Source organism: Heterocephalus glaber, unplaced genomic scaffold (genome assembly GCF_053883595.1).
Source record: "Heterocephalus glaber isolate CG9 unplaced genomic scaffold, H.glaber_assembly_v1.0 deba00001587, whole genome shotgun sequence".
Lineage (NCBI taxonomy): Eukaryota > Metazoa > Chordata > Mammalia > Rodentia > Bathyergidae > Heterocephalus > Heterocephalus glaber.
Window position 1 is genome coordinate 1465477 of NW_028258365.1, and position 19241 is coordinate 1484717.

The window sequence follows — 19241 nt, forward strand, 5'->3', positions numbered from 1 at the left end:
GTAACTCAGAGAATTAAGCCCTCAGTGCAAGACTCTTCTGAGTGAGGGGTCAGAGTAACTACACGGCTTCCATAAAGCCAGATGGGGAAAGTGCTAAAGGATGTGAAGGTGGAACCTGTGAATGTGGAGAGGGGCAGCCTCTGAGGTCATAGTAATGTACAGCCCAACTAGTGCTTCTCCAGGGTTTCCCAGAGTCTTCCAGAGCTTACGGAATCTGAGCATGCAGGGTGTGGCAGGTCAGGCGGCAGATTTTAAGGTACCACAAGAGGCAAGTAGGGGTGAAAGAATTTAAGGGCTTATGAAATAAAAAGAAAATGTAGCAAGCAAGTGCAGCATTAGATATCACTACCTGGCAAACAATTACAACTCCAAGGGCAAACATAAAGGCAAATTAATCCAAATGTACTGCTGTTCTTAAAATTGAAAGCATTTCTTTTTCTTACAAATATTCCAACAACCCCAGATTCTTTTTGCTATTCAATTAGGAAACACTACCTGGATTGGAATACTTGTTCAGAAGCCTACCAGCTCTGTGATTTTAGACAAAGTGTTTAAAGTCTAGTCTATAAAATGGGGGTAAAAATGGAACCTTCCCCACAAGCTTGTCATGAGCAAGAGAGGACAAAGGAGGTGGAGGACTGTCACACAGATGTGAGCATGGTGAAATGTGAGCTGTGAGCTTGCTTATTACTACTCTCCAGATGCCTCTGTTGGTACTCACACTGCAAATGCTTTTCATCCACTGATATTCCCACACTTCAGCTGAGGACAAGCCACATACCCTCAAACTCTTTATTATGGATTTTGTTCATAGTTTCCTATTTTTTCTTTTTACATTTTATCCAGTTTAAACTATCTTCGGATGCCTCCCAAATGAATACTTCGTTTCCTAAGTCCTTTACCTTATAAATGCTGCTTTTGAAGGCATTTAAGTGGTTGTCTCCTTTCAAATATAACTTGCTCACTCAGCAGACTGCAAGAACCTGGCTATGGTGGATTACGTTTCTGAATACAGTGCCAGGTACAGGGTGGATGCACAGTGCTTGCCTACTGAAAGAATGAATGAATCTTCCTCTTTCTCTTTGAAGTAAAACAAACTTAGCACATCTCTTCCATGAGGTCAATCCCTGAATTATATACATGGACATGAATTAATGAATCAATTTTTTATTCCAAATGTGTTAGATAGATAGCTATGCTAGTCAATGAAAGACAAGGTATGGGGCAGAGAAGTGATTTGCTTAAATCTTGATTTGTTATTGTTTGGAAATTGGGATGTATTAATCTTTGATATTAGTAAACTGCTGATAATTGCTGATAAATTATTGGAAAATCTTTGGTAGTTGTCAGAGAAGTACTTTAACTGGAGGCAGCCAGATATAAAGTAAAAGGTGTGGTAAGTCGAGTGAATTCTCAGATCCCAGGGGAAATGTGGAATGTGCTTTACAAGTTAAAAGGGAATTATGAAGCAGGAAGGGACATGAGTACCAAGGAGCTTGAAAGGAATTCTGAGCAGTGATAAGTGAACTAATTCTGTGATCTGCATATGTATTTACCTCCTTTGAAAGAGAAAGCAGTGATGATGAGAAGCCAGCATGGGCTTATTAATGAAAATTATGTCACAGGAACTTCATCTCTCTTCTGACAGGGTTTACAGCTGGGTAGATTTGGAAAAAGAATTCAGTGGCACATGGTATTTGGCCTTTCACAGGGCATATAATGAAACATTTGTGAAAGATGGAGAAATACAGACTGCGCAATAGAATCAGTGGCTGACTATATAGCTGGTTGAACACACACGCCCGAAGGGCAGGGATTAACACTTGTATCTGAGTGCATGGAGTTCTGTTTAGTGTTGTGCCTCAGAGACCTATATTATCAGTTTTCTCATCATTTTTATCTATTACTTTTATGAAATAACAGGAAATGTGTATAAAATGTGAATAATAGAAGCCTAAGTGGGACAGGAACTATGATAGATGAAAGAAATAAGTATGTATTAGAGTGTACTCAAAAGTGTTTTACACTGGAGTCATGTGCTTAGACATCCATCTCTTCAGCAGAATTGAGATAGGCCATCTTAATCTCTTTGTGCCATTAATATTTCACAATGTCCAGCATGTAGTAGTGCTTAAATGTTGCTTTAATCTTCAGTAACATGAAGGATATGTCAAATTTAGCAAGGTTTATGGATATTAATAGAATTACTAGGAAAATGGGCAGTCCAAATAGCTAATGTTGAGCTATGATTGAAATTAGTAGCATCTAAAAGTAGGGCAGCAGACCTCCTGTGTTGCTCTGTAGTTACTAGAAAGCATCAGTATCATGTTTGTTTCTGAGGACTGTGTAGACCAGTAAGAAAAGATTCTGAGAAAAGCAACTATTGGGTATGTTTGAGGTTATTCCTTTGGAAAATGCCCCCAAAGGTAATGACTTTAAAAGAACATGATAGTTGCTTTCATATATAAATTAGCTTTAATGTGGAAAAGCAAAGTAAATTTGTTCCATTGAATGGAAAGAATTACATCTGGGCCAATGGATAAAATTAAAGAAAATATATTTGGATCAATGTCTGGAGTGGGTTGCATTACAAAATAAAAATGTTTTTATGTAACTAGAGATGCACTGCACAGGCAGGGTGAAAACTGGCAGGGCTATTACAGGTAAGCTTCTTAATACAGTTTAGGAGGTTTCATTACATAATCTTTAATGTTGCATCAAAATCTAAGTTTTTAATATTCACTGATTTAATTCTTGAGTCTTCAATTTATTATGAAATTAAGGGCATAGGGTGCTAAACACAGCAGATGCCTACAAAAGTGTGTACGTGTGCTGAAAATAAAATAACAATCTGTGTTCATTAAACACACACATATATGCTGTATATGTCTAGAACCACTACTCTATTATTTATGTTCAAATAGTAAAGAAAGCTTTACTCCTGTGGCACTACTTGAATTCACCCTTAAAAGTAACTTATACACTTTGTAAAAGATATATTATAAAACCTTGGTTCAAAAACAAGCAAAACTCCTTCAAAACTACAAATCCAAAATAGTATTATTAAATTAATACACAGTAAAAAGAACAATCTACAATCTGAAAAGAGACATAGGTGCAGGATATAGAGAAATAAAAGAAAACAGATAAACCAAGTGACAATTCACAGGACCACCCATTTAAGAATGCTACATAAATACTGACAAAACAAACACAAATTATAGGTGAAATGTAAAAGTAAGGGAGAGATTTGAAGAAAGAAAAACTAGTGCAAATTTAATTCATCCTATGAGATTTAGAAATACATTGCAGAAATATATTGCAGAAATATATTGCAAATGTAGAAATATATTGCAATGTAAAGGACAATAACTAGAATTACATGTAACAGAATAAAATTTCCAGAAATTGATTACAAATATTTGCAGAAATTAATCTATCAAGAAAAAGTGATGCAACATAAAATGTTGATGTTACAAGATGTTACAAAAAATGTCTAATAATATCTATTGCATCATACATTGTAAAAAGTAGTTGATGACGCCAATCACTCACTCAGTAAATTCATTAAATAATTGTAAAAATATATATTTTTTTGGCACCAGGGATCAAACTCGGGTCCTTGTGCTTGTGAGGCAGGTGGCGGAACCAATGAGCTAAATCCCCAGCCCAAAGAGAAGACTAAAAAGAAGCTGCTTTTCTACCAGTTAGGAGATAAGGATAAATAGGAAGCTGCTGAAGAAATGTGTTGTATTATAAGAATGTCAAGTTTCAAGATGAGCAGAAATTACAACTTGGTATTTTTCACTCAAAGTGGCAAGAAATCATTGGCAATATTTATGGCTGGGAAGACTGTAATTAGAAGGGTGATTGTAGATACTGTTAGTGAAATACTTATTGTCACAGGAAGCCATCAGAATGTTTCTACGCACCCAGATCCTGGGTTTTAAATGCCATTTTCCTATAAAAGCAACCAGGGTTCTTTGGAAACTGGTTGAATCTAAGCTGGGGCAGCACAAATACAAGATGAGTCTGGAGCACTTCATGGTTCCAAACATTAAGGAGAAAAAAAGTATGAAGGTAAAGGAATAGTGAGACTGAAAGTAAAGGAGTAAATAGCTAGAAAAGGATCCCGTGAAAAGGATACAGATATCAAAAGGTCCCATGGCTAAATCTAGAAACACTTGAGCCCAAAACATATAATAATAATACTGGATTGTAAATCAAAGAATAAAATAAATATTCATGAGCCCACATTGATAGAAACAAATACTTGAATTAATAGATAGGAAAGAAGGAATAACTCTTTCCAAAATAATTTCACTTCTTTTTTTTTCTTTTATTCGTACTAGGGATTGAACTCGGGTCCTTGCACTTGTGCAGTAGGCAGCGAAACCACTGAGCTAAATCCTCGGTCCTATAATTTCACTTCTTACAATCAAACTTAAGGAGATCTGAAAAGTGGTGAAGATTTAGACATTCAAAGATGTTTATATGTTAATTACAGCCTTATTTAATAATTAAATATTTAAAATAGTGATTTCCCATTTGATGAAGCAGTTTGCAATCATTATACCTGTATTTCCAGCCAATGTTTATGAGGAAAAATTTAAATACAAGATATAAAAAATACATATCTGTATTTATAATGTGTACTCCAGTTCAGCCGAAGTGTGAGTGTGTGTGTGTGTGTGTGTGTGTGTGTGTGTGTGTGTATAAACACAAGAAATGTCCAAAAGGGTTATGCTGGTAAGATAAAAATCATGAATAATCCTGTTTGCTTTCCTTTACAAAATTTCTTAATCATCACTTTTGCTAATATTTTAAAAATACAAGCTAATTGGGACAGTGAATACATTTCTCACATACCTTTATGAGAAATAGTTTGGGATGTAGTTAAATGTAAATACATGACTTTATTAATGTATTCATTTGTTTTCTATTAGTTCAAAAACTACTATACATTTCTGTATTATATTGTTGTATGTGACAAAAGTTAGGGTAGAGGTTGAAAGTACTTTTTTAAAAGCTAATTTAAGAGGAAGGTTATGCATTATTAAGTAATAAAAATATTTTAATATTTTATTAACTAATTGATTGAAGTCATCAACCTCACTGTAGCTATCCAATAGCATGTATAATATATTTAAATACACTTGAGGGGCCAGGGATTTAGCTCAGTGGTTCCGCCGCCTGCCTCACAATCGCAAGGTCCTGAGTTCGATCCCCAGTACCAAAAGAAAAAAAAAAATACATTTGAGCACAGATTCATTTATAAAACATTTATGTTAGAGATTTTCTTTTATGTACCAATATTCTCCTCAAAACATACTCTACATGCAAGTGTCCATTATGTCTTTCAATATTTTATTTTTGAAATTATTTAGCAATATTTACAACATAATTTATCTAAAATATTTTATTTAACACTTTTAAATAGTGATATTTCTAAAAATTCTATTAACACAAAGAAGAATGGATGAGAGATGAAATACATATACTCAGTAAAATATAAATGGGAAAAATTTAAAATTAGAGTATAATACATTGTAGTTTGGGTCTATCCATCAACAACATAGATTTAGTTGTGAATTCTATAGCTGCAGTATCTTCCATCTTGTTTTAGATTATATCTACACAATGTTTTGTAGACAAATAAATATTTACTTCTTAAATATAATTTTTATCATACAGATACAACCTTCCAATAAAACATAGATATTGATAAAATATATAATTTCAAATATTTTATACTTCATTTTCTTCAGTGAATTTTGGAAAGCATTGAACAAAAATTATAGGAATATGTGCATCCTTTATGTTATTTCTCCTTAAAAATGTTTTCCAAATCTGTCAATTGACAAAATAAGTTACTTCATTCTGGATTCTGTTTACTTACCACATTTTCTAGAACACAGCAGTGTCTGACTCATAGTTGATGGGCAATATATGTTCAATTAAAGAAAATTGAAACATGCTATTTCTCTTTGACATAGCTACGGCATGGTTCCATTTTAACTCATGCAGTTATGGAACTATACTAGATTCCATATCTAATAAAACTGATATTATTAAGCAAGGAAATCACCATACAAAGTGAGAACAATTAGATGTGGACATAAGAACAGTACAGTACTATAAACCTTTCATTTATGTAAATTTACAATAAGGGAAGAGGGGCCACTTTAAGACAAATTTAAAAACTCAAAGTTTTCAAATATGATTTAAAGGGGTCCCACTGTTAATCAAGTGAATGGATGTCTTACGTAATTAAACTCTTGTTGAAAACATGAGTAATGGAAAACCAGGAAAACAAATTGAAGAAACATAAATTTAATTCTATAAACATCCATAGATTTTTGTGTCTCATTTTCTTAAAGTAAAACAACAGACTTCAGAAAAAGAAAGTGGAGAACTATGGTTTAATCTCTCCAAATAGAAGACAACTTGCAAAACAGCTGTGTCAACTTTCATAGCAGTTCTTATTTCATAAAGATAAGCAACATTGGCTCTGTGACAGTTAACAAAAAATAAAAGCTATTCATGGGGACACACGTACAATTAAAATTTTATCACTTATGTTAGCCAGCCTGGTAATAAGACATCTACTTGAGAGTGTCTATCCATCCATTCTTTTCTCTACAGGCAAGCACATATCCTCCTACACATATGCAAGAATGTGTGTTTAAACACAGATGCATCCATGAAAATCTAGTGTTATGTTTTTGGAATAATCACAAACAATCTTTAGAATCAAAGCCACTTATGTGTTTTGGGGATAATTCATAAAAATACTGTTCAGAATAAGACAGGAAGTATTCTGCAACACTGTACTTTTTCTGTTCAGGAACTATGAGAGATACTGTACCCTGATATTTCTCAAAGTTTCCAAGAGTTAAGAGCAGATGCTTGTTTGTCTTTCTAATAAAAACTTGGGAGAATGTGTAAAAGTAAATTAAGCTCTGTCAGACCCTTTAAAAAAAACACTGTTCTTCTTTCAAGAAGGTTTTTATGTGGCAAAAGAAAAAAAATGAGCATTGCAAGCAATTCTGAAAACACAACTCTGATGCGATTTGATAAATAGCTCTCCATCATTCAAACTGGAGCACGAAAAGGCCTGCTATTAGCACTTCCATCAAAGGCAGTATTGACTCCTCTTTTTCTAGCCCATTTTATCATGACTTTTCTCATTTTGTTTACTCAGTCAATGATTGGGTAAAAAATGATTCCTTACCCGTTGGGTGAGATGTAATGGAGTCTGCTAGCGAAGGATCCTTCTCTCCATCGTTGTCGCCACTGCCGCTGCCTTCGCTGCTGCCATCTCTCTCAATCAGTTGATCTACCATAGCAATAATGCAGTTCAGGCTCTTCCCCACATTGGCCCACACCCTATCCTGAAAAGAGCATGAGTATCACTATACATTTTTGTTGCAAAGACAAAGCAAAATTGGATGAATCCATTTTAGAGAAGCAATCAGAAGAGCAATCACTAGAATGAAGGTTGAGTGACTCGCTATAATAGTCCCATTAATTTGGTAAGATTATGCATATATAAGAAATCTACTTTCTCATGATAAAGCTGAAATGAAGTTTTATCAGTCCTTTTAGGTAGTTCATTATTTTTTCTCTGTCATAAAAAGATGATAAATTCCTGTACATGTTTAATCCGTAATGCAGCATGAATTATGACCTTTTTAAAGTGGAGCTATATCTATTTTCTTTATCAAGACTTAGTAAGAAAACTAAGACACCAATACTTTAAACAATAGGCACCAGTTGCATTAGAAATTCTTTTTATTGGGGCAACAATACATAATATAAAATTTACCATTGTAACCATTTTGAAATATACAGTTCAACAGCATTAAGAACAGGCACACCCTGTGTAACCATCACTATAGTCCACTTCTAGAATGTTTTCCTTTTCTCAAACTAAAATTCTGGACCCCTCATCCATGATTTCCCCATTCTTCTCTCCCCTAGGCCATAGCAACCATCATTCTTTCTTCTGTCTCAATGAATTTAGCTGCTCTATGTACTAGAAATCCTGAAAGCGTGGTCTTCTCACCATTTCTAACAGAATGGCCTAGAGCAGTGGTGGTGAACCTACAGCACACCTGTTATTTGTTGTTCTTTTAAGACAAAAGATGTTAATGTATGAGTTGTTTTATTTTTTCTAAACCACAACCTCAGTATTCAGGTTTAATTGCAGTGTTGGCACTTTGTGATAATTAAGTAGGTTTTGGGTTGCACTTTGGGTATTCATCTCTAAGAGGTTTACCATCACTGGCCTAGAAAACTTATATTCAGATACCTGGATTCTGTCAAGTCATGCAAAACCATCAAAGAGAAGGCATCAGAAACTGAAATTCTGATGAACTCCTCAGCTCCTTCTCACTACAGTAATAGGTCATTTGGGGAAATTTATTTCCTAGGAAGCAGCTTATACTACAGAGGGGCCTCTTTGTCACTAATTTCCTCAGTTTTGATTAGTACCTGTTTCAGCTTAGGGCAATACATTAAAATGAATTCTTTTATTCATAAAACTTGAATTAATTTTTAAAAATATGACTCGTGAATACAGCTGTCATAATGAAAGCCTATCATCCCCGACTTCCCTTCTCACTCAAATTCCCAGATAATTCAGATGAGGGCACTAACTCCCCATCCCTCTCCCCAGACATGAGAACCATATATATTTCTGGTATTTTCTCTGCAAACTCCTATAAAACAATCTTTCAATGATTCTCTTCTGACATAGAGTTATTTCAGGCACTTGGAGTATGACTTAGTAAAAACATAATACTCAATTATATTATCATCTCAGTATTTTGCACATTTCTCCCACACATATGTTTTCACCCAAGCTAATTTTTGGTGGTTTATAAATCACTAAACTAATTCTGGGGAGGATACATCTTAAAAGAGAGAACTCTAGTTTAATGTAGATTACTTGATGGTTGTCTTGAAAAGACTAAGTTAGTTGAATAATTCAGTCACATTAAAACAAATGTAGGTGCAGGACTATAGATGTGTAGAGTTCAGCTGGAAAGGAAGGTTTATATAAAGCAGCCTCAGCACATTCAAACCTAGGAAAGGTCAACTTGAGTTCCCTATGTGATATGCTACCTGTGAGATCTGGGGAAAACCACCTCATCTCTGGGAAATTGTAGTTGTCTCATCTATGATTTGAAATGATAATTTTTGGTCCACCTACCTTGCTAGGCTGCCCTCGTAGCCAAATACTGTACTGTGATTTCTGTGAAAGCACTTGGGAAAATTATTACAATTTAGCACCATCATACCCAGCCTTGACTAGCTTTCTAACTGAGTCAATCTTTCTTTCTCTTCCCTGAAATCTTAAGTGGGAAGTACGATATTAATCACAGATAATCATACCAATCTTTTCCTTAAAGACAGATCTTTCCTCCAAAGAAATGAAAGCATTTCCCCTGTAAAGGAAATGAAGACATCAGTGACATGTGTAAATTACATCATTTTCTGCCCATTGCCTAGGAAATTGAAGTGAGGGCACCTCTGAGCCAGAGCCAGGAGAGCTCAGCAGACTCATCTCTCCAGGAAGGAAGGTGAGGGAAGAGAGGAAACAATCTGAAGGGCAAAGGATCACTCATCTTGGGACTTGATGAGGAATAAAAAGTATTTAAAAGATAATTTGATATTCACACTACATTGTTCTTGCTGTACAAATACCAAAGGGCAGTAATGGTGAATGTATGGCAGGCGTGTTATTGTGTTCTTCTTTTCAGACAAAAGATCTTAATGTAGAGTTTTATTTTTCTAAACTAGAACTTTTGTATTCAGGTTTAATTGCAGTGTTGGCACTTTGAGATAAATAAGTGGGTTTTGTGTTGTAGTTTGGCACTCGGTCCCTACAGGTTCACCATTGCTGCCTGCCATAGGGTGTAGGATTTTACTCATAGAAGCAGTAACCTCTGTAGCAGTGGAGAGATTTTTATTGGTCTAAGTATGCTACTAAGTAGCATAGTAAAGCATGTTCATTGGTGAGATCAGCTATTCAGTAGAGGTAAACAATAGAAAAATATATAGTCATGATGGTTAGAGGATCTGGAAGAATGTTTACTGGAAGTGAGGAATGAGCAGCTCTTTTATGCAATGTTCATATACAATTTATGCATGATCAAAGTTTCTTTGAAGGCATACTCAGAGACAAACCGTAGTATTATTCCATGAAGATGCATTTGGTTCTTTTTCTTTTAGAGAAGAAGCCTGCCCAGTTGGTGGTGAGAGAACACTGAATCTTGCTGTTGTCTCTTTCTCTTTCATGGCCTCTACAGAGTAAAGTTATTGATTTGTGTCTCTGTCTCTAACACTATACTTTGAACTACTTAAGAATCCTTTCCTCACGAGATAATGCAGGTCCTGGCTCTCAGTTACTTTTGTTGAAAGAAAGGAAGGAACGAAGGGAGAGAAAGAGGGAGAAATATGGGAAGGAGGAACATTGGGTGACTCTAACTCAGAAAGAGATTGAGGGCTGGTACCTCTATTCATCTGGCATATCCATAGTAGCTCATTCTATCTTTGAAACTACTGAATAAGGTTAATATTATTGACTTAGTTTTCAGAGCAATGAAGAAACTTCAGGCAAGACATGTAGAATGACACTCAACTTTAAAATGGCAGAAATGAACTAGAAATACATCTTATTTCACTCCAAAGACTTGGTTCTTCTACTGAGTTCCTACCGAATTAGGGTACACAGTACAGTGTGCTACACAGAAGGAGTCAGGAAGGGTCAGACAGAGGTGAATATCATCTCATAGAAGCAAGATTAGGTTTTTGGTATCTGAGACTTGAAAATAAGTCCAATGGTAGATCCTAGGAAGGCCAGGATGGATACATATAGTCCGGGATCAATAGTGTCAGAGAAGCAAGGATGGAACAGTCACCGGGCTAAGGTTTCTTCTGCTTCAGTCTAAGAATATAAATGAGGGCAAGGTCAGGATCCAGTTCTCAGAAACAGTCATGTGACTGCAGTGAGTCACAAGGAGGAAATGTAATAATTTGATTACCAAGGCAATGAATTATAAGGTAATTATTTTGAAACTAGAATGTTAAAGATGGATGGGACAGAATTCTTGATGGGGAACCTTGCATATCTGATTTCTCTCCAATCTGTGATGCTCTCCTGCCCCCAGGCAAGGGCTGAAAATAACCACCACCTGTCAGAGAAAGAGATTGGTGAGCCAGACCTTCTCCTTGGAGGTGAAGCCATTGGTCATAGAGGGCACAAAGTGAGAGGGGAAGTAGCACCAATATTTATCCCACTCTTACTCAGCCTTTATTGCTGCATTAGTACCTGAACTAACATAAAGGTCAACTATAGTATTACAGTTAAAAAAATTTGATGAGCCATTAGAGAGAGCCATTAGAGCTGACAGAGGGATCCATGAGTGCAGGGGACAGCGTCTTACTCAGCATGCACATGGTTAAAACCTGGTATCATCAAGAGGAATCCTAAGTGCTCTGGATCAGCAGTAAATTTTAAAAAACAAATTCAGTAATGTTTAGCTGATGAATTTGTCTAAGGCCAACTTTTGATCAAGAAGAATGTGAAGACTCCAGGAGAGCTGATATGGTGGTCCAAAATAGCCCCATGGAAATATCTGTATTTCCATGAATAATTTCCCACTTGTCATTACCAATTTCTGAAGACTGACTATAAATAGATAGTGAATTAACAAGGCCAACACCATCTTTAAAAAGAAGTTTCAGTTTATCCTTGCAATGAATGAAAGCACTTTGCTCTGTATTGGTCAAGTTCCTCAGTATTGCAAAACTGGTATCTACGGCCCTGTAGCTCTTCTATGTGAAACCTACCTCTACTCAGACTGTTAGGTAAAAGGAGTTTCACAGAAGATAGGCCATGGTCCGAATGGCACATGTACAGCCCAAAGCCCAAGATATGAGGTGTGATCACAAATGTCAGAATAGGTGAATGCTGGTTCCAAGTGCCATCCAATGGAAATGCAGGGATTTTTCACTATGAGAAGTTGAGCATTAAACCGCAGTCAGAGTGTGACTTGTTTCAACTTGATTGGTGTTTTAAGTCAATTGTGAGTTGTGAGAGAACGTGTGCCTGAAAGGGTGCAGGAAATCATGGTTCACAAGCAATGCATTAACATAAAATTTCATCATTTTTATCAGAGTTGCAGGATTGTGACACTTCGGGTAGCAGAGGTTTAAGAAACGTCATCATGGGAGATGATTTGTGCTTGTACAGTTACTGTTCTGAGACCAAAGTTCAAAGGAAATCACCCCTTCTCCTTGTGCGAAAATAGCACATCAATCAAGATCCAACATGGAGGTAATACTGATTGTGTTTTCTGACCTTGATGGAATTGTGCAAGCTGAATCTCTACCCAGGAAAACTATGGTGAACTCTGAATATTATAATGCTTATTAGAGCATTCAAGAAATCATGTGCGTAGAAAATAGCCTGAAAAAATGGACAAAGAGTATGTATCATCTTCTATCATCTTCCATCATGACTGTGTACTATGTCACACATTGTATCTGGTATGGCAATTTTTGCCAGATAAAAATATTATGGTGTGTCCTCCTCCAGTTTATTCATTGGATCTGGCACTATGGAATTCTGGCTCTTACTCAAAGTCAAAGTGATCATAGGTAAACGTTTTGAATTGATTTAGGACATTGAGGCAGCCACATAGTGAATTAAAAACACTCACAAAAGAGGACTTCCATAACTGCTTCAGAAAGTGTCAAGAGCAATAAAATAAGTGTATTTAAAGTGAGAGGGAGTATCCTGAGAATTAATTGCAATATGTCTTTTATTATGGTTTTTATATTTAAACATTCACCATATGTTTTGCTCACACCTCATATATTTAAACACATACAAATTATACACATCCACTAGCAAAGGTAGGTTTATGCTATTCATCATAAATAAATGATAGATATTGTCCAAACTTTGTTTCCTAATGATCTTTCTGTTTTAATTTCAATTGAGTTACTTATGTAAAAACCCTTGTCCTTCATTGGCAAATAATCCCACTCAGTTCAAAATTCATTCCTGGTCTCACCCTGAAATTCAGTCCTTAATCAGACAGATGGACTGGGATAGTCATTACTTCTGCAGAAGTGACCTCTCTATATCCCTCTGGTTTGGATCTTGTCCAGATGTATATGATTATCTGTCAAACAGCTCTATCCATGAGTGCCATATTTATCTTCGTTGATCACCATGCTTATTTCATCACTCCTGATCAAAAACAGGGTTGATACTACAGCTAGCATTGCATTCTTCTCTCAGACTAGAGCCAACTCATAGGTTGGTAGAACTAGTTATTTCTCCTTCATCTTCAAAATAAAAACTTTATCCAGATCTGTCACTTTGCTGCTATTAAACATGTTGTTAAATTAGCTCAACATATATTTGTTAGGCATTCCTTCACTAAATACATGCTCGGTACTAAACATCAAAGAAATGAAGGACACTTTGGAGGACCTCATTGTTCTACGGCTACACATGGTGCTGGTGCCTAGAATTTTATGCCTAGAATGATGTTCCCTCATGTTCCATTAACATAAATTCTCTCACTTTTGAGTCTCACCAACTCCATGAATTGTTCATGCTACTCCTTCCCTACTCAACATACTTTCTTCTTTTTAAAAGACAGTGGGATCATGAGAGGAACGGTTTACTTATTAATCCTTTTACTTTTGAGTCCTATTACTCTCCCACCAGGTTATAAATAAAGGAAGATTAATAAGCAAATAAATGAAAGAAAAAAGGAAGGGACAGTTTAACCTTTTCAACTGTGACATATTCTTTCTCAATATTTTTGCTATTTTTTAAGTGAATCACATCCATGGGCCTTCTTGGAATAAATTTCAAAATCTCAGCTTGTTTTATAAGTGCTAATCATCTTGCTTGAATTAGATGACATTACTGTTAAATTCAGGTGTCATATAAGTGCTATAGCATTAAGGACACTATTTATAGCATCTACTAATTGACTTAATAACATGCTACTTAGGAGTAAAAAGAGATTATGATACAAACATAAGAAGTTCTCATTAGACATATCTTCAACTTGAAGTTAGAGCCAAGCTCTTACTCTGAATGGCTGAGTTCACCCTAATAAATACCACAACATACTAATGCTTTCAATTTAGTGAAAATATTAAGCAAAATATTAGTCTAAGGACAATTGGGAAAATTCCAGTTTGACTAGAGTTTTTAATTTTAAATTGATAATTGGATGTTATTTACACACCATTATATACTTGCACAACTGGTTGAATTATATGATATAATTGGTTAGTATGCTGCATACAACTATTTTCAAGGATGGATGTTTTTACTGAATTTAATATATCTAGTCAGTATTCCTGGTACATATCTCATTATTTCTTTCACCTATTAACTAAATTTGGGGGTATCTAAAATTATTTACTGAGGGAATATTTCATTAATTGCAATATAATTTATTAAAGTTTGATGGCCCATGTTTTAATGTAATCATACATTTCTAAATATGTATATGCAAGTTTGTATATCCATCAGAATATTTTCTCTTGAACAAGGCATTGTAAGAATTGGGAAAGTACTCCAAAAGAAATAGCGATATTCAACATAAAACCATAGAACAATCACCACTATATTAATAGGACTAAAATATCTCTGTCAAAACATGGGATGAATTGCAGCTGCTGATTCCACAAATCCATTCATTCACCTATTCCTACATTAACTCAGAAAATTACATTGAACCAGTATGTGTAAACACTGTGTTAAGTGCTATAAAACAGGAAATGGAAGGTGAAAGTATTATCTGCATATGGGAAAATCTAGAAATGGGAAGAATTTCATGAATATGCATGCATATAGAGCTTTCATTGGGGTTTCATTTTAATAGAACATTTGTGCATTTTAATGGACAGTCATGAACTTTACTTAATCATCTTTTGTAGACTTTAATATTGGGTAAGTATTCTAAGCACATTTCTCCTGAGTGAAATGGACTGGAGAAGTTCAGGAATGTTTCTCATCTATTAAAAAAAGAGGTGATAGACCCCATTCAGCTGTCATGTAGGGAACAACTGGCCTAATTCTCCCTGTCTGCCTGCTTTTTCTAATTGGGAGAATTACTGCTTTGAATGACCCTTCCTCATCAAAAGACTCACAAAAACCAGACAACCCTATTACATGTGTCTTAGGGATGAAAAAGAAAACACTGGAACAAAGAAAAAAATAGTTGTTTCTAACTTACATTTGCTGGAAACATTTAAATACTTTATCTATATAACCGAGAGCTGTGCGACTGCTTATGAATAATCAGAGAACATTAAAGTTGCTACCAGTGAGTTTCTGCAGATTTTTGGTAGGTTTTCACTAATCATCTTCCTGGGTTCTTTCATCTATGACAATCTGGGTCTATCTGAATTTCACCACCCTCCATAGCTAACGATATTTTGAAGATGACTTGAATGTTCACCACAGAGTTGATTAAGACACTGGGAAATACGTACTGAGAGAGGAATTTTAAAAGATGGCTAGAATAATCATTTTGGAATGGTTAAGACATTAGGAAATAAGAATTATGAAAAGAGGATGTATAAGTAGGTAAGTATCACTGTTAGAGGGTTATAAAATCTTCAAAAGAATTCATGAATTCTAGAGGAGAAAAAAGTACTGGAAAGAGTATAGTGTTATATTAAATTTAAAAATTGTTTTTCAAAATAAGAAGACAAGAATGAGAATTTTGAGGACAAACTTCAAAATCATTAATCTATAAAAGTGTATTGAGTGGCTTTTATGTGCAAGAATTCTATTAACTTGCATAATACAACAGTGAAAAAGACATTTCATTTTCTTTTAGGAGCTTATAATGTTCATTAACATATAAACAGACATGTAAGCAACTTATTATAATTCAGTATTCACTAGGCTATGTGTTCATGGAATGCAAGATACTGCTTTATTATTGAAAATCATTTGGATTTGACTACACACACATACAGTATAATAGAATTTAGAAGTAAATGGTTGTATTTTAGTGGACATATTACTCATTTACGTAACAATAAGTAGTTGTCTTAAAAAGTTTACTCATAGGTTAGAATCAGACAGTTTATGAGAATTAATTACTTGTGAAGAATGAATGATTAATTTTCTTAAGATCAGGTTAATGTTTTTGTATAACAAAAAGAACTAGACAAAATATCTTTCAAATGTTAATTTGCCAAGGTATCTCTGCAGGATACCCAGTTTAACCTTAGTTTATTATTTTCTTTTTCTTTATCCTTTTTCTTTCGCACTAGATGTGAAGTCTAAGATGGACACAGTAGCTGGAGAGAAGGTTCAGAATATCGATGCCTGCAGATTGCCTTTTGGAGGAACCTGGCTGAAAAAGTTTGTCCTGACCACTTGGCAATGTTTTGCAACCTGCCAATTATGGCAACATACATTTATACAGCTCTAACACTATTCCTGCTACTCTTAAGTTTTCATACTTTCCCTAGACATCATCAGAGAAATACTGTAAAATGAACAGTATGATACTGGTAAGAAAACTATCAGAAAGTGGTTTATATAAATTTTATTCTAAAACACAACTGTTTAAAGTACTGAATTAAAGAAAAGTCTCAAATTTTTTCCAGATTACATGTGGCCTTTATTAACAGGATATGTGACATAAATTATTACTATGAATTTATGATATTGTTTTTAAAGTTTATAATGTTATTATAGGTTAATGTAGATCATTAATTGCCTTCTGTGACAGGGACTGAACTCAGGACCATGCACTTGAGAAGCAGGTGGTGGAACCACTGAGCTAAATCTCTGGCTGGACAAAAAATATATTTAACATAATAAAACAATAGTAAATGTTCTCTTGGCTTATGAATTGGGACTAAAATTCAAAATTTGATTTATGTTTGCAACATAAAGGAAGGAATTAAATGAGTTATTTGAATGGTGATATTTTGCCTGATATAAAACTACAGTTGAATTAAAAAGGTGTTTGAAATATATTTAAATAATAAGAATAGCATTGAGGGTCTGCACTTTGTTTTAATGGCTTAGAATATAAAGTCTTTGAAGCTTGGTTTTTCAACAATTTCTTTGAATGAGAATAGGCAAATTTAGCCTCAAACTCATCAATGTAATAATGTTGATATTAAATCATAGTACTGCAGAGAATAGCATAATTACTGGAAGCCACAAAAACTAGGTCAACCTAATAGTTTTGTTGGATGATAGGCTTTCATATTCTGGACAAACTAATCTTGGAATCCCAGCTGCTGGATGCATCTGCTCTGGAGATGCAAAGAAAAAAGCAATATGTCATCTTTACTGGATGAAGTATAAAGAATGCTTTACTAGTCTATTTCCTGGCACAGAATGTCATGAAATCCCATTACTTCTCTTGCAATTTAATTGCTTACTAACTTCTTAGGAAAGTAAACCTTTAAATCATTCAATCAATTAATAAGTAAAATTCAGCAAATAACAGGCATTTTTTATAAGTGATCATTTTAGTTTCAATCTCTACCATATGACTGGATAATTATTATCTGGATTCATACGTCATCAATTTTGTCAACAAAACAAGATCAAGCCAGAGTAGCCTAACTACAATTTAGAGTCAATAGGGATTTCTTTACCTGACCACAAAATAAAGGTTGTAGATGCATCAGCAGACTCAAAATTAATTTATTAATGTGAACTGACTTAGCAAATATTTATTTTAAGAAGCTCAGGGCAATTTATACAAATTTGATAACTATTAGAGTGACTATCAAAAATTAAGTAAAACAAACTCTTTTTTTTAAATGTAGCTACTATAATTTCATGTGCAAGCTTAAATCAATTTAAGTGATGAGAAAACATTTTCATATATCAGAAAAACTCAGTTATATTACTTTAAAACACAGATGACTTCCAGTTGACTATATTTGCAATCAGTACTGCAACTTTTATAAGAACTAATTAAGAAAAGTTACACACAAAGTTACTTTTCCAATTCATTTAATAGCAGTCTCTAAGGGGATTTTTCAATTAGCTACATTTTCTTTGGATTTACTCAGTTTATCAGTTTTGAAGAAAGCTCCCCAAATAACAGTAATTGTCAATGACTCTGGTGATTTTTTTTCTGTCTAAATAAAGGGATTACCAAGTAGTTGCCAAGGAAAATCAACAGGAATATATACTATAGTCATACTTAGTTATTGTTTGCAAAAAAAGGAAATTATATTAAGAGAAGAAAGAATTAACTCTTGAGAGTGAGATTAGTTTCCTGTAATTGTGGACAATTTAGACAAGGCATTTATAGGTTTTCTAGAAACTCTAGGTTTTGGAGGATGTTCAGAAAAAATATAAAGAAGACACAGAGAGATGCAGATTGTCATTACTACTCTTTCTGCCTTTGAATGACCAAGAGAAAGTGGGAATACACATCTTCAGGCTGAATAGTGTCAAGATTACCAAAGAAGTCCTGGAGGTGAGCCAACAACCATGTTCTCTGACACTTCCACCTTGGCCAGCCCTCCACAAGGAATGGAATCCATCCTCGTTTTTTCAAACCTTGCTAATAAGCTCATCTACTCAATTCTCTTGTGCTAATGGAAACCTCCATCTCCTTACATTTCTTTCCACATGTGATTTTCCATATAGCTAGAATAAAAGTAGTCAAGCATTCCCACCCACCCTCACCAAACTGTGTTCATTTATACCCTGCAGAATCAGCAGAAGGTAACACTTCCGCCTAGGACACCCAGGACAAGAATTTATTCTCCTCTGTCTCCTCTCTTCTTTTTCTTTTCTTTACCTTTCTTTCCATTTTATTACCTCTCCTGTCCTCTCTTCTCCTTTCCTTGACTCCCTCCTTCCCTGCTCTCCTCCTCTTTCTACTTTTCTTCCTACTCCTCCTTCTTCCTCCACCTCTCCCCACCTTTTCTCTCTCTCCATATATCCTTTCCTTCCTTCCTTCCTTCCTTCTTCCTTCCTTCCTTCTTTTCTTCCTTCCCTCCCTCCCTCCCTCCTTCCTTCCTTCCCTCCCTCCTTTCTTTCTTCCTTCTTTCCCCTTTTAAAATTTTTCAAAGACAGGGTTGAAGTCACTAAGTTGTCCGGCCAGGGCTAAAACTTGTGATTATCTTGCCTAAGCCTGCCAGAGTACTATCTTCCTCCTCTTATAAGGACCTTGCTCCAACAATCATCATACTGTTGT

General features: G+C 34.9%; 1 protein-coding gene across 28 annotated transcripts in view; it reads right to left on the reverse strand.

Moving 5' to 3' along the window:
* Positions 1-19241, reverse strand: part of Inpp4b (inositol polyphosphate-4-phosphatase type II B) — a 1082298-nt gene that overhangs the window by 99626 nt on the left and 963431 nt on the right. For all 28 annotated transcript variants that reach the window (XM_087193385.1, XM_087193387.1, XM_021247702.2 and 25 more), the window contains one exon: positions 7235-7394. In XM_087193385.1, the coding sequence (XP_087049511.1) occupies positions 7235-7394 (160 nt within the window). The remainder of the gene's footprint in view (positions 1-7234; positions 7395-19241) is intronic.